Below are 16,123 nucleotides of genomic sequence, written 5' to 3'. Positions count from 1 at the left end.
TCCAACACTTATTGACATGCACAAGGTCAGCAACAGTAGACAGCTGACTGCTTCCCACACCATGCAGTTTGTCTTGACTGTTCATGTGTATATGCGTGTCTGTGAGTAATTATGTCTTTGGTATTTACCTTATTTGGGTCATTGGTAACAAGACCAAAGGGCATATTGTAATTAATAAGTAGAGAATAAATTAAAGAAACTAATACTTCTCATGTTGTGTCATGGGAGAAAAAGGGCTGTAGAGATGATTTTAATGTGGCCTTGCTGCTGTGCATATCATCCAGTGCATGACAAAACATACGATAGTGGATGGTTGGCAGCTCACTGAATGATTAAACTGTTCTGAGGAAGAACACAAAGGTCATTCAAGTAAGCAGGGTTGACATGCACAGTGTTCAAGTGCACATAAGTGCATGTTCAGTGCATAAGCACTACATTCATGTTTTTTTTTGGTTCCCAGGAAACTACATGGGAGCACAAGATAGTGAAGAAAAGATGAGTAGTTTTTTTAGGTTAATATGTAATTTTGGTGGAGCCAAGCTTGACTGATAGGTGGGTAATGTAAATTCCAGGTGTTACTTTTCAGCCTTTTTATCTGCTTTACTAGTCTGCTGAGCCCACTCTGCACAGACCCACGAGGCACATAGAGAGCTGGACAACTTCAGGTTTGCATTTATATATTTCTTGGATTTCCAGTAGAAATGTCAATAATTGCATTTTTAGAACAATCTCTTTCCTCCTCAGGCTTCAAGGCATCCATGCCCACGTTTGTCTCTGCCTCCCAGGTTCAGTAACTGGAATCTGTCCCTGCAGAGTGAAAGTGTGCAGGGCCTGGCTGGTTACTGCACCCAGGGGCCAGGCTGCTCTACAAAGGCCAGATTATCTTTAATACAGAGATAGTCTATTGCAAGACATTACAATTAAATATGACTAATTGTGTGTTGCTTTAAATACTAATGAAAAGTTTGGTTTCCTTATGCATTAAACTAAATAAATAATTCTCCGCAGTGTTGTGAAACCATGAGGTCATATTCAAAGATGAGAGCATGGAGCAGTTTATTCTCAGCTGCACAAGCATGAAAAAAATCTTATAATATACTGTTATTATAAATTATTGCATGCATTTTTGAGTGTTGTTTCAGGTCAGCTTTAGTCATTTATTTTTCCTGCTGACTTTGACCAAAGCAAAATGTAAAGGATTCACACAGAATGTACATTTATGTTCTCTATCAATGTTTCACTTGTTTGTTTTCATTGAGCATAGAAAAAGAAATCCAAACTGATTCTAGATCTAAATGTTGGATAAATATCACCGGTTGTATATTAATTGAGATGCAGAATCTCATGCAGCTTTTGCACTTTAGAGACCACAGCATCAGATATGATCAAGTTTAACCACTAGGTGGGGGAGAGCACACAGGGCTAATACTGTCGGTGTGTTCATACACAGTGCAAACGCAAGTGCTGCAAGTTTCTGATTCTGATCATAGGGGAATTTACATTTCATAAAACACCTTTGTTTATGTACAGTTTATTTAGATGTGTATATGTTTTCACAGTGCAAATGTAAACATGTAGGATAATGTAGGAAAAGTAGGGTGGATGGTGTGCTGAGAATTAAGTCTCATTGGTAATATCACCTCTGACCTTTACAGTACATCAAAGCTAGAAAGTGCATAATTTAAATCCATCTTCTGCTTGGGGAAATATATTTGCGTATTATGTGGACGCATTGTAAATGTGTGAGTTTGTAAAATATTCTTGTCCTGTCAAATACACTTTTTAAAACCTGAATAAATGTTCGCCACATGCCTTCATAGTCAAAAGATCTCTCTCTTTGGGCTCTAACATTATCTAAATATTCTTCTTTACATGTAAGGAATATTGTAAAGACATCTAATAAAATCTGTTAGGATTTCAAATTCCACCACCCTGTCATGTGACCAAGTCATCTATAACCAGTAAGCTACATTTCAAGATTCCTAAGAGGTCACCACTATTATAAGACAACCCCACCACAACTTCACTATTCCATTCCACTATTTACAGAAGGCAAACATCAGGTTCAGTGTTATTTTTCTCTTGGACCTGTTCATTGTTGTTCATATACAATGCTGGGGAGTTTTCACAGCAGTTAACTGTTTGTAGGAAAAGTAGGTTTTTTTTTCAAATACTTAGATTTTAAATACTTAATTCACAATTAATAGTGGGTATAATGTTTTGGTGCACAGCTGTAATGTGTAATAAACATCATTTTTAAGCACATTTATTTAATTGTGTCCATATGCCAACGCAGAAAAGCATCTTATCCACCCAATTACACTTAATGTCAACTCAGGGACATGTCAAGTTTATCTGTAAGACATAAGATGATTTACACTGCTTGTATTGTTCAACCACCAATCATGGTTTCACACATCAACTGGCTTCAAGCTAAGAACCTGTTGATGCCTCTTTAATTCACCCAAGGCAGTTTTTGTGTTTGTTTGTCTTTTACTAATGTGTGTTTTGGATAATGAGAAACAATTATTCATACTCGTAAAACTCAACTACTGTGGTTTATTCTTGATTTCCTTCATGTAGAAATACTTTGTACACATTTACATTTTTCCTCTGACACAAACTAGCGAGTTTCTATAGTTTCTAACTATAAATACTCAAAAACTCTAGAATATATCAAATCTGACTAATTTACATTTCTAGAACCAGAAGAAATAGCTGTACTAGATAAATTTCAGCCAAAATACATGGATGGACAAATTCAGATCTTCAGTATTAATAAAGATGCTATAAATACATTAACAACAAGCCTTTCATTGTGAAATGCTACAAAAAGAATAAAAAAAGAAACATGGAGTTATGTCGGTCCCTTTAAATATTCAGCCACTGCACATTCAGGTCTGTGCTGAGAACTACTGTGCTGTTTCTCTCTAACAATAGAGATCCAGGTCAACATGCAGTGGAAACGTCCAGCACTGGATGCTTGTGCCTGTCCAGAAAGCTCTCTGTGCTTTAGCTTTGCCACCTCACCACTGATACCGGCAGGGCTGAGGGACCCGTGAGAGGGGGTGGGTTCCTATTCATACAGCTCTGGCCTAAATAAGTCCTTTACAACCTGTCTAAAAATAACAGAAAGAGTAAGAGAGCAAATGAAAGAGGGAAACTGGGTCTGTGCTCACATACACTTTGGCCATGTGCAGAGTGAAAAAAGTAGCACATCTCCTGTATGGGAATCTGTGTGTGTGTGTGTGTGTGTGTGTGTGTGTGTGTGTGTGTGTGTTTATGTGTGTATTTCCAGCGGCGGTGGTTGACAAAATGACTCAATACATTGCATCCTCATATATGTCAGTTCGCAGGCAGAAGAGGATCCCTCCACCCAACATGAAGATCGTGGCTCCCCAGCCAAGGCCATAGCCCCAGTTGAACTCGTGATAAGTCTGAAGAACTGTTCCATCGATGAACTTGATCGGGTAGAGGACCAGAGCGCAGGCCTGCAGCACCACTATAAACAAAAGACAGTCAAACATCGAGATATTAGGACAGGATATTAGGATAGGACCACATTTCATGCTCATCTCTTGAATTAACTTTAGACCTGAAACAATTCTATTTCCCAGTCATAAAGATTTGCTACTTTTACTTGTTGTCTGACAAAACAAGCCAGATGAGGCTGTAATCTTGGGTTTTAGGAATTGTTCACAACTCCCTGAAATTCCATAAATCAAACTAATAACACATCAATTTAGAAAATAATCTGTAAAATATTCTGTAATCTGTCCTGTTTTCCACCTACTTTTATTCTTCTGTCCAACTTACAAGTATGATGCAAATGGCCTTGCTTATGTAAAACCCAGATCTGACAGCTAACACACATCTGTAAAGGCAGAAATGTGACTAGTTATGAAAAGAGGCTGAAAGATTAAAAAATAAGAAGGAACATTTCTCTGAGTCTGAGAATAGTTATATAAAGTAATGACCTTCCTCATGTCAGAGTTTCTGCTGCTTCAGACAGTCTCATCAAAAAGAGCCTCTACAATTTACCACGACAGGAGTAACAATAAGAATTGTGAGTGTTGATGTGAACAGATATATGTCAAATCAGATTTACGTTTTTCAATCCCCTCCCTTTGCACTTTGTATTATTTGTTTTGTGAGAGTTACCACAGTGTTTAATATTTTAGTACAACTTTAGGGTTGGAAGCAAAAAAAGAAAATCGGATTAAGTGATTACTCCTAACTCATGATACTTTTACATCAAAGTGGAAAGTAAGGACAGTCTTGAATTTCCATTATTGTGTTAGATGAATTTTCTAACAATGGTATTTATTGTATTTGTACCTTGAGATTAAAAACAGGAAAATGACTCAGTCTCTGTGTGCATCAGTTGCCTTCAAACTATTCACAACCATGTACTATGATCTATCCATGATTATAATGTGTTGCTTGTCGTACGTGCATATGTGTAATCAAAAGCTACTCTCATGACAGCAACTTTATTTCCTATTTGCGCATGCTAAGTTACTCTTGAGAAAGGTCTTTCTGAAATTATGACTCCACCTTTCCTGCCTACATGACAGAGCAGAGGGTGTGCTGGAGGACCAACAGCAACCCAAGAATGTGGCGCTGTTGATGGAGCACAGACCAAGTTTGCAGGCCTCTGAGGTCATATTTCTGGACAGAAAATAAATACCACAGTGCCACAGTCCTGCCAAGGGGCGTTTATTGTTGTCCAACCCCTCTGATGCTGCTCTGCTGAGGACTGTGAGCTGCATGGAGACATTATTCTCACAAGGCTCTTGAAGCAATTACACATTGCATTTCCATGCTTTTCAGTAGATGGCTAACAGTCAAAGGCAAAGCCATTAATGCAGCTGCACCCACTAGGCCCATGTTAGGGATATTTCTAAGGTAGAACAAGAATCGAATAGACAAAAACGCAAAACCCTAATTTAATGTTCTTCAAAGATAAGTTTGAAACTTTTATGTATATCTCTGGGCATGGCGCTAACCCGCTAACTTCTAGACATTGAGGTTGCACAAGCCAATGCACATCTGAGCTCCGGTTCCAAGCCCAGGAAAAATTGGGGAGGGTTGCATCAGGATAGGAATCTGGCATAAAAATCTCTGCCAAATCAATGTGTGGACCAAATGATCTGCTTTGGCAAACCTGAGCTTATAGGATAATATTCTAACCCCCTAATACAAAAATGTAAGTCAATAAATAAATATATATATTATTATATATTATATATTTAGTATTGACAGAAACCTATATTATGTAAATTTAAAAATAAATGTTTTAATATCTGTGTAGACAAGGGGAGGATTACTAATAGTGGTGTGTAACATGTAACATGTCTGTTTCCTATATAATCCAATTTTATTTTGGGAACTGGCAAAACCAAAATGGGGCATAAGTTAAGTAGCAGTAAGTGGTTAGTATATGGAACAATGTGTCTTGGCTGCTGAAACTTTTAATTGTGTGTTTTATAGACAGACCCTCCCTCAGCAGTGTCAAAACTTGGATTCTCCCAAAGGACCTTTGCACAAAGCATGTAGGAGAAGTGCAGTCCAACTATGAGGCTGTGCTGGATGAGGAGTCTGTGGTGGCTTTTTTTTCTCCTGAGTGACTTCACTAAGTCTGCAAATTCTGTGGCTGCTTTTTTTGGCCCATGAACCGGCAGCTCCCCAGACTCCACACCACAGAAAAAATGAACTCAACCAACAATCCTCATTCAGCTGTGTCTTTGCTTTTGCACTGCTCTTTTTGATATAAGCACTGGAACTAAAACTCCCTTCTGTACAGTATGGAAACTGTTGTGGAGCTGGGGGATAAATGTTTACCATCTTTCTGTTTCCAAAGGTGTGTGAGCACGATGTGTTACGACAACTTAACATTCCTTCAAGGTGGAAAAGTGCACATGCTTTAAGATGATGTGAGGGCTATGGTGAAAATAAAGAAGAGAAAGCTGTACCTGCAGTGAAGAGGAACACAGCCACCGTGCGGTAGTGCTGTCTCTGTGTCCCCCAGCAGAGGGAAACAAGGGCCACCAAAAAAGCAACCAACGTTGCCACGGCTCCGGCCACCAGCAGCACCAGGGTGGCTATCTGCCAGTCTGCAGGAGAGGACACACAGCGAAGGTTAAAGTGGAGCATCCCAATACGACAACAACAGCTTCATGAACTGGACTGCACTTCTGAAATGAAGCGCTGTGTTGACAAACACAAAACCAGAGCTAATCCCGCAGAGTGAAGTCACACACTCCATCTCCATCAGAAATACCAGTAAAAAGAACCTGATATGTAATGTCAAAATGTACCTAAATGTAATGTTTGAACCATGTTAAGAGGTTTAAAGTTTGCATTTCAGATTCAAACTTCTTGTCTTAAACTTACTATACAACTAAAGGGTGAAGAAAACTACATTTAAATTTTGAAAATAAAATTTCTCCAGCTCCATCAGTATTAACTCTGTTGTGAGTAAAATTCTCTTCTGTCTGTTTTTGTTTGTGATAAACTTGTTCGTTTAAATTCAACAAGATTAGAACAGATGCAAATCGGTGTGTTCAGCTCTATTTCCTTGGCTGCCAGCATTTTCTATTTTCTGTGTCAGCTCAGAATGGTGGCTTTTTACCAGCACATTTATTTGTTTAATTTTATTTTTTCAAACAAACTCCAGTTGCTCCTGCAGATAAAGTAAAACTCATCATCACGTTAGAGGATCCTGAAATAACCTACACAGCACTAGGTGTTCAAAAGAGCACATTTTAAAGGTGCTTTGGAACTAAGTTTACCATTCCGCGCAGTAAAGTGTTGAGGGAATTTAATATATATTTGTTAGAATATAATTTTATTATTTGGTATATTTTTATTAACTCCCTGAAAACCAGAGCACTGCCTTTACCCACGTTCATATAGTTGTGTCCACTTTATTCTGTATCAAATGCTGTCTGCCAGATTATCTCATTCCAAAGATAAAGTGAAATGTAGGAATTGAAAATATGTGCATAATAAATCTGCATTGCCTTTTGGTGAACTGCACCTTTAACCTCAACACACCCCTCCACTGTGGCTTTAATGAGCCAATAATCTGCAGTCAGTCAAAAGCGACAAACCCGCTTCCTGTTCACCCCGACACATTCCACAATATGAGTGGTCAGTTACACCAAAGCCATGTTTCCTTCTTTGCAACTGTGAATGTTTGTGTCTATTACAGTGCTTTTAAAAATTATTTTATACATAAATTGATTGAACCAAGAAAAAAACAATAATTGTTTAGTACATGTATATTTAATTCTTAAATTTAGCTTTCAGCTGTGTAGTTTTCTGCCAAATGTTCAAGAGATGAAGGTCCAACTTACAACAAGCCACCCTACTGTTCCAGTCACCACCTAAATGCCTGGAAATCTGCTACAATTGTTGTGGATTTCCTCCTCTGGGGGGATAAGGAAGGTGGCTGGTGAGTAAACGCTCTTGTTATGTGGCTTCTCTATTTGGCAAAAGACGACCTTATGGTTTGAGGCCTGGTGGGGCAGTCGATGAGGAGGATGCTAAATGTTCAAACATGCTGAAAGATTGTGGCAGGAGGAGTGTTTTCAGTGATTTGTTCATATCTCTACAGCATGTGAATGGTTGCATCCATAGGTCTTAAAAAGTGATTAATCAGCCCCTTGTTCACACATCCATCTATAATTTGCAATGAAACTAAAAAGCGGAGATTGTGACTAAATCCAGGTTTTACTTTAGTCAAGCTTCTCAGTCAAACCATGCTGTCTGAGCTGAACAGTGGCACAGTGTCACTGCTCTGGTATGACCTGTGAAAACACAAACTCAGGACGGGAGACATGTCCTCAGATACTGGTATGATGGTTAGTACACCTCAAAAAGTCTTTTTTGGACACACAACATGTTCGGGCCTTTGTTTGGCCTTTCACAAGACAATGACGTGCTACTTTAAAATCATCTCCACAACTTAAAAGTTACTACACACGATATTTAAGACAATGCCATAAAAGAAATGGAGTTTTCCCTAAATAAGTGGGCATCCGCTACCGTACCCCGCCTTGAGAACGCACTTTTCAGCAGCATCCCATGCAGTAACTGTGCAGTAGTTTTGTGTTTTCACTGCCTGTTCTTTAACTAATGAAAAACATCCCAACGACAAACGACACGCACTAGGAAAGGAAACAAAAACGCCGATTCCTACCAGATGTGAGGGTGGAGAAGCAGTTCCACCGAGCCTCCTCCGCTGGGTCCCGTGCCTCGGACTGGGAGCAGGACTCCCACAGGGACAGGGAGAAATGCTTCGCAGTGACCCAGGCTGGACTCAGCAGAGCCACCACGTCCAAACAGAGCGCCAGAAAGACGCAGAGCAGAGCGATCAGCTTGAAGGGTCGGAACACATACACCTCGTTCACAGACATCTTCTTAGAACAAGATCCACCGCTGCAGGTCAGTCACTGGGAGGTCGCTGGAGGTCCGTGTACGTCTTTACCCACCATAGCCTTCACCGCTTTGTATGTCTGTGTGTGTGTGTGTGTCCAGCTGGGAATGTTTAACGGTAGACATCCGGTTAGATTGGCTTTTCAAAATAATTGTCGCTGCAGGAGAACTATAGAAATGCAAGTGGAAGAAATCCCATTCCATAATACAATAGAAAAGAATACATAGAGAAAATATGAGGGGATGTTCTGTCTCTGGAGGACAACAAGATCCTCTGGGGAATTGATGTCGTGGTGGTTCACTTCCTAGCTCCCCCAGCCTATGTGTTGAAATGTCTTTAGGTAAGACAGCAGAAGGCGCAGTACTGTCCAACCCTGCTCCATAATGTGTCAGTTTCAGAGATTTTACTTTGAAAACCCCAATAGGGAAAGAGACTGTTCAGCGACCTTTAAAAAAATCTATATATCTATATCGATAGATATATATATATATATATATATCTATCGATATAGATATAAAAATGCACCTGAAATTCGGATTTATTGCTTCTATATTTAATAATTCAGTGGAGGAGGGATGCTTATTCATGCCACTAAGACATTGTATCAAACATTTTCAGAGAAAATAAAGATGTGTTTTCACCATCTCAGCTCACATAACAAAAGTGTGGGATTAAAGGACTAGCCCGCAGTGTGTGAATTACTGATGTTTCGGCATTTGCTCTGTCTTTAGAGACTTTTTGGACCGACATTAACTCCATCCTCTCCAGTCATTGGGAGCTGTCTCTGCAATGTCATTGTTTTGAAACTCTGGGTTGGAGTGGACGTTGTAATGTGGTTGTGATCCAGCAGATGGCAGGAATGTAACATTGCGTGTTACTATTGCTCCTATAACATCCTGTAAGGAGTGCCTCTACTGATGCTACACCAAAATTATTAGCAGCTGTAAGTCACATTTTAATAACTGTAGGATTTATATGGACATAATGACCACAGAATATATGAAAAATTCATGTGCTTGGTTTAAACTGCTGCGACATTGTAACAGTAGAACTGTCAATTATCTTATAATAATTTTACTGTCAACCCTGTTTTGGCTGTTTCACAAAACCAGTGTGACAAGCTCGATGATATTTTTTCCATTTCATCCATGTTGGGTTTAAAATCTCTCATGAACAAGCTACAGAATTAAATCACCTAATTAAAACACCTAATAAAACCATCAAATGAAATGACAGGTATAAAATTAGTCTACATTTGACGTCAATTTGATCTAATATTCCAGATGTCAGCTATTCAGTGTCTTGAAAATTTTTCATGTTCTTAAGGACCAAATAACCACATGACTTCATTGTTTTCATTTGGCACTTTAGATTTTTTTCTCTTTGTTATAAAAATGGTTTTTGGTGTTGGGTGTATCCTGATTAGCCACTGTGTCATTAAAAAAAATGAACAATTTTCAGCAAACATGCTAACCATAAAGAAGTGAGATAATCCAGAATTTCTTCCAATAATCACTTATCTTTAGCTTTATTTTGAATGTGTTTATAAGGTGGATCTGTCACTTTGTACAACACAAACCATGTGAATGTTTCCCTGTAATATGTTATCACTGCTGTCTTGTCTTGCATTTTTCCCAATGAGTCGAGATGATGACATATAAAATACAAAATCCACAAATATTTGTTTAACTATACCTTTTTTCCACACAGTTTCAATATATTTATGTATTGTACAACTGTCTCACAATAAGAACATGGTGACAGTAGGGACAAACATTTAGCAAGAACATTTTAGTGTTGTCCCCAATAATTTGGGGACAACATGTGATGTCCATGCTTCTTATACTCTGTTGGTACCACGTTTGAGTTGATGAATAAATTCCTCTACCTTCTACACTGAGGGTGACCTGGCTTTTCACAGAAATCTGTCTTCCATTCAAGACATTTATATTTATATTTAAAAGCTGTCCTTTTTTAAAACTTACTAATGTAAACGACCCTGCTAGAGAGTGCATGTCTTTCCTGGGATACACTGTCTTACAGCAACCTGAAAAAAAGTTTCATTGCTGCAAAGGAGAGGCTCCGGAACATAGTATTGTAGTATGAAAACATAATAGGCAGTAATGGGTTTAGCCTTTCAGTACATGCTAAAAATCTCAGCACATTTGTTTTTAAATAACTGTGTAAGGTACAAACAAAACTGATTTCAGTGCTTTGAATTACACCTTTGCTGCTTTCTTACCCAGTTTAGTTTAATTCTACCCCTTTCATTTTGCTGCTTAGATTAGAGGTTTTCAGTGTATCTGACATAATGAGAGTTTCAGACTAATGCCACCCTTTTTTGGTCTAATGGTACTGCCAAGCTGCCAGCAGGACATCTGAGTAGAGGGGGGTTTCTAGTATTAGGCGTATCCATGGACAGAGTATTGCTCATTTCCTTTAAATGCCCCTCCTCCTCGACAGAACAGGCAGAGCGCTCTGTCATCCTCCTCCAAAAGCCCCTCATTAGAAAATCTGCAGAGCAGACAAAGCTACTTGAGACGACACAATAGTGACTCTTCACATGGTGATTTGAAAGAGCATAAAGGAATCCAGGTCATGTTTTACTTTTTTAGATCCTCTCTCCCTAACTCTGACTTTTTCACTGAGCCGCCCACCTATAAAGCTGTTTTGTTTGATCCAAAATGTTATAAATATTCAGGTGATATTATTCATACTCCCTTATGCTATAGCCATAACAATAACACTTGCTGCCTAATGTCTTTATTAGTAAAGTAATAAATAAACAAAGAGATAAGGGGAACAAGATGACGGATTATAATGGAAAAGGGTCAGAGCACAAACAAAAACATAGAATAATGACACACATCTGTGATTCAGCAGAGGTTTGATGATGATGATGAGAGTTTTATAGTGTCTCTAAAGATGAAAAAGCTTCTTCACAAATGAATCATCACATGATATCACCCTTGATTGCTCATCTTGGTCTTCCTGCAGAGGTCCCCCACTGATCAGGCTCAAAATAAGCCTCTCAAGGTTTTTCAGCTATGAATAAGGTTCCATGGTAACTGATGAGGCCTTGTTAATGATGCCGCCATTACTGCACAAGTTTGTTCGAGTCATTTCTCTATTTACTTTAACACAAACATTACACCACCTTATTTGTTTACTTTACAGTGTATCATAGAGAGCAACTAACAATATTTTTAAGTCACATACTAACAGAACAAACAAAGGATGAAATACATGTAGCAATGCCCAATATGAGCTCCCATATTGTATGTACGACCATTTTAGTTACTCAACTATTAGATTTGTGTCATCAGTTGTACTTATACAACTTTAAAAAACTGTTTTGGTGACTAGAGCCTACTGCAATCCCAGTACCTGCAAAGCTATACTTGTACATGCCCAGCTCTGACTTGATGCTTACATTAGCTTACTACATGTCACAAAGTCAGTGCTGCAATGCAGATGTTTAGGAGGTGTAATGTTCACAGTGTAAATGGGGGCCTGGTTGCTCAATGGGTAAAACGTCAGGTTTCAGATGCAGAAAACTGTGGGATCGAATCCTGCCCTGGCCAACCATTGAAGGCCACCCTGATGCATGTCTCAAGCCCCGACAAAATGGAAGCATTGCAGCAGGAAGGGCATCTGGCATACAAATCTATGCCAAAGCAATGTGTGAGACACACTCTACTGTGGCAGCCACTGAAGGAACAAGGTGAAAGCTTTGCTTTATTCTTTATTATTATTTTTTCTTAAGGGAACATGGGTGACTAAACAATGTGAAATTTCAAGTCAGTTTCCTCAGGGGTGACTGTGGAGCAGGAGGTAGAGCGATTGTCCACCAATCCGACTGTTGTTAGTTCGATCCCTGGCTGATCTGGTCACATGTGTCCTTGACCAAGACACTGAACCCCAACATAGTTGTTCCTGGTGAGCATTGGCCAGCTGCATAGCATCTCCCCCATTGGTGTGAGATTGTAAGTCTGAATGGGTGAATGAGAAGCAGTGTGAAGTGATTTGAGTACCAATAGGAAGAAAAGCGTTGTATATATGCAGACAATTTACCACTCATGGAGAGGGGAACGCTGGGGAAGCATGAGTGTTCCCAAACTGCTTTGACAATCCATAGATTTACAAATCTACTTAGAACAAGGACACCAATATTAACAGGTTATGTTACTAATTACTGTAGTTTTTACACACAGCAGTTTAGATCCCTGTATACATAAATAACTGATCCATCCATTCATTCACTGACTTACCGTACACTGCATAGCCCATTAGGAACCACTGCAATTAATCCTCCCTGAAACCAGGAGCTTGCTATAACTTGTCTCTGTCCCTCCTTGTTAAACACAGTAACACATTACTTTCACTATGTAGCTGCACAGTTATGAGGATGATGCCTGAGTATCACAGAGCACACGGGGTTTGCTCAAGGTTACCCCCAAACCTCTAGCTTTTCAAATGTCATGACTTTTGAGATATTTGCTTTCAGCATGTGTTTTGTTGTCTTATCCAAGTCTGTTCCATGTACATCCCAGAGCAGCTGGGTTTAAAGTGCCTTGCTCAAGGTCATGTTGACAGTTAGTACCGAGGGAGGCGACAGCTTGTCTCCTTCGCTTTGGACTCAGATTTAGGAGCTTCCTGGGGGATTTAAACTGATGTCTTTCCAGCTTCAAGCATATCTTTGAGACAATGCTGCTGAGATGACTCTGCAAAATACAGAAGTGGGTTAAAACAACAGTGATGGATTAATTGAGACTGCTGTGATGAAGGCTTTCTCGCTGTGTCATCTGCACTGTCACATAAATTTGTGATTTTAACTTGCCACAAATTGGATGAGACAGTAATTAGATTCATGAAGACAATTAAGCTGCTGTATTGGTCACTTATAATTCAGAAATTAGCACCAGTTGCTTGAGAAACTTTATGTGAAAGAGTCTCAATAGTAACCTTGATGTAGTGGGCCGCACCAGATTAGTCACATTCACATTTTATTTTACAGGTCTGATTTAATTCATTACCACGGATTACTACAATTCTGCTAACTGTGATAGACATTCAAAAGATGTCCAATTTGTTCTCATTTATGTTAAGTTTATTAAATACACTAAATGCAACATTTAGTTTTAGGAGTGTTTGAGTTGTATATGCAGAGCCCTGCTCGGCTTCACTGTAACACTGCAGTCCCACTGTGTTCCTGGATGTCCACCTGTCTCTCAGTGGCTCGACCACTCTGGGCCTGTCTGCCAGCTTGTGGACATCTGTTTACTTCCTCCTCTATCAGTCGTCATGACTGCAAACTCCCCACTATGACCAACAGACCCCTCCCCCTCGCCGGCCTGCCTTCTCCACCCTTCTCTCATGTTTCCCTCAGACACGAGCTGTGAACCACTCGCCTTGCAGTTCACCTCATCCAGCCTTGTCATATCAATGGCCCTTTTCTGTCACTGTACTTTGCTGTGTGTACTCTTTTGCTGATCTATAAACAGCATGTCTGAAAAACATACACTGAAGCTGCGTATGTGACCACTCCGCTTTCATAAAAAGCAAATTAGGTGTTGAGAAATGTGCGACTTGTTGAATAATAAAGAGATAGGCAAATGGATCCTTGAATGCACCCATTGTATCTGTTTACAACATTGCAGGCTAACAGCAATGACCACCAGACAATGACATGTATTTATTTTACAATGCTGTGCTATTTTATTTATTTAAAACTCAAATTTGATATATAACTAGGAAAAAACTAAAATAATTTATTATATTTTATATACATGGTGCACTGAAAACCCTAGCGACAGGCTATATAGTATATTTGAACTTAAAATTTAGGCAGACATTAAAAGGTAAGAAGGAAAGAATTTGAATAATTTTAAATTGTCGGGTATTTTGCAAGGTTTTAATAGGCAGTGATGATGTGTAAAAGCCTGTTGGGATATTGTTAATTTACCTATTAAGCAGAATAATTTCAGTATTTTATTCTTTGATGTATTGGATATACTTGCCAAAAATAATACATTACTTTTACGTTACCAAAACGGTGACTGGTTACTGGTTGTACAGTAGTTGTTTTAACCTAAGATTGTTCTTCCATACAATGTAAAATACATTTTACCATGTTTTGTATCATGTTTTATTGTTCTACTGGGGTGTTTGCATTTATTTTGTTTTTCTGGTCCAAAAAAATACGTCATTTGAAACATACATTGATGGATGCCATGTTTTATGTTAGAAAGGCCTCTTTTCTCAGTCAAAGACATGCTGCTTCTAAATCCAATAAGCATTTTGTAACAATTTGTAGCTGAACGAGGAATTATGTGACTTAATTTGGAAAGTCGCTGAGTACATGTTCACTTTTGGCATGAGACACTGAGACAGCACTCGAGTGAGAGCCAAGTATCCAAATCTGCTCCTCTCCCCATTAGCCCCCAACCTCATAAACTATACCTTCTGCACTGACACTTTCTTCCCCCTGCACACTGTCTGCCTGCGGGCAGTGGGCAGTAGCTTTTTGGGGGCTCACTGAGGGAGGTGTGGAGCAGCCAGTGATCAGACTGAATTAGAGTTATGTGTGACATGCAAAGGAGAGGCTCCAGAATGTGACAACAGCTGCGTTTTAAAGTGAAGCTTTTCTGCCCGAGGGGAGAGGACTAGATGACAACGAGAGTGGAGCCTGCTGTGAAAAGAGTCAACTCCTTTTGTTGACTCTTTAAAACAGAGACCTGTTATCCACTGGCCTCCTTATGTAAAACAGGGAACTACTCAGCGATGCCCTTGGTGTTAAAGTAGAACCACTCGTCAATCTATGCTTTCCACTGAAGAAATCATTTTTCTCTTCATAATCAAAGACCTTGTTATAGTCTTCATCTGGAAGCTAAAAGCTCCAGTAGTTAGAAAGCAGACCCCCTTCTTAAATTCCTATTGTTTTCCACTTGTCTATATTTTTATTTTTTTACATATAAAAGAACCAATTCACATTATTTTTAATCACAAAAACAACACCAGTGAGGCACTTACCATACAATCAATCAAATTCTGCCTCTGTTTGTTTTATTTGTGGGAAGCTCATTCTGACTCTGATTTTGAATCCATCTACAAGATGTGAAAGAGGGAAGGGGTTTATAACCAAAGAAATCCACGATTTTAGGAATAACAACAGAAAAGGTTACAAAAATGCAACTTTCATTTGTACCCTTTCTGATTTTGCATTTAGAGATGTTTTAAAACATTATTGGTCTGTGCATGTTGATTCAATCAAAATGTGCCTCACAAACTGTGTGGAAAAACATACAATTTCATCTTCTATTGTGCTATTCGAGAATTACACCAAAGATGAACCCAATGATACATTTCTGTTGAGGCACAGACTTCCCTGAGGTATAACTCTGATTACGGAGCCTGACAGTGTTTTCAGTGAAATCAATACTGCACATCAACAATTCTCACACAGTTTAAGAGATGTTCCTATATTGGCATTTATTGACAACACTGTAAAACCGTAACAAATGTGGACATTATTGTTAAGGAAGTGTCCATCTGTCTTTGGTCAGGCTGCTCCCAAATGACAGCCTTATGGTGACATCACTTTGGTGCATTTATATATACACTACCTCATTAATCCATACAAAATAAGCTATAAAATGATTTGTACTTCTAGGGATTGGC

The 16,123-nt window shown here is 39.0% G+C and overlaps 1 protein-coding gene across 1 annotated transcript; it reads right to left on the bottom strand.

The window, feature by feature from the left end:
* Positions 1-2,539: 2,539 nt before the first annotated feature.
* On the bottom strand, positions 2,540-8,548 carry LOC137107786 (transmembrane protein 47-like). Its single transcript, XM_067491773.1, has 3 exons — positions 8,207-8,548; positions 5,976-6,116; positions 2,540-3,502 (listed from the first exon to the last, which is right to left on the bottom strand). The coding sequence occupies exons 1-3, from the start codon at positions 8,421-8,423 to the stop codon at positions 3,321-3,323; spliced, it is 540 nt and encodes a 179-aa protein (XP_067347874.1). The 5' UTR covers positions 8,424-8,548; the 3' UTR covers positions 2,540-3,320.
* Positions 8,549-16,123: the final 7,575 nt, after the last annotated feature.

This window comes from Channa argus, chromosome 22, assembly GCF_033026475.1.
Source record: "Channa argus isolate prfri chromosome 22, Channa argus male v1.0, whole genome shotgun sequence".
NCBI classification, from domain to species: domain Eukaryota; kingdom Metazoa; phylum Chordata; class Actinopteri; order Anabantiformes; family Channidae; genus Channa; species Channa argus.
The sequence above is the reverse complement of the archived record's forward strand: the minus strand, read 5'-3'. Positions and strand labels throughout refer to the sequence as shown.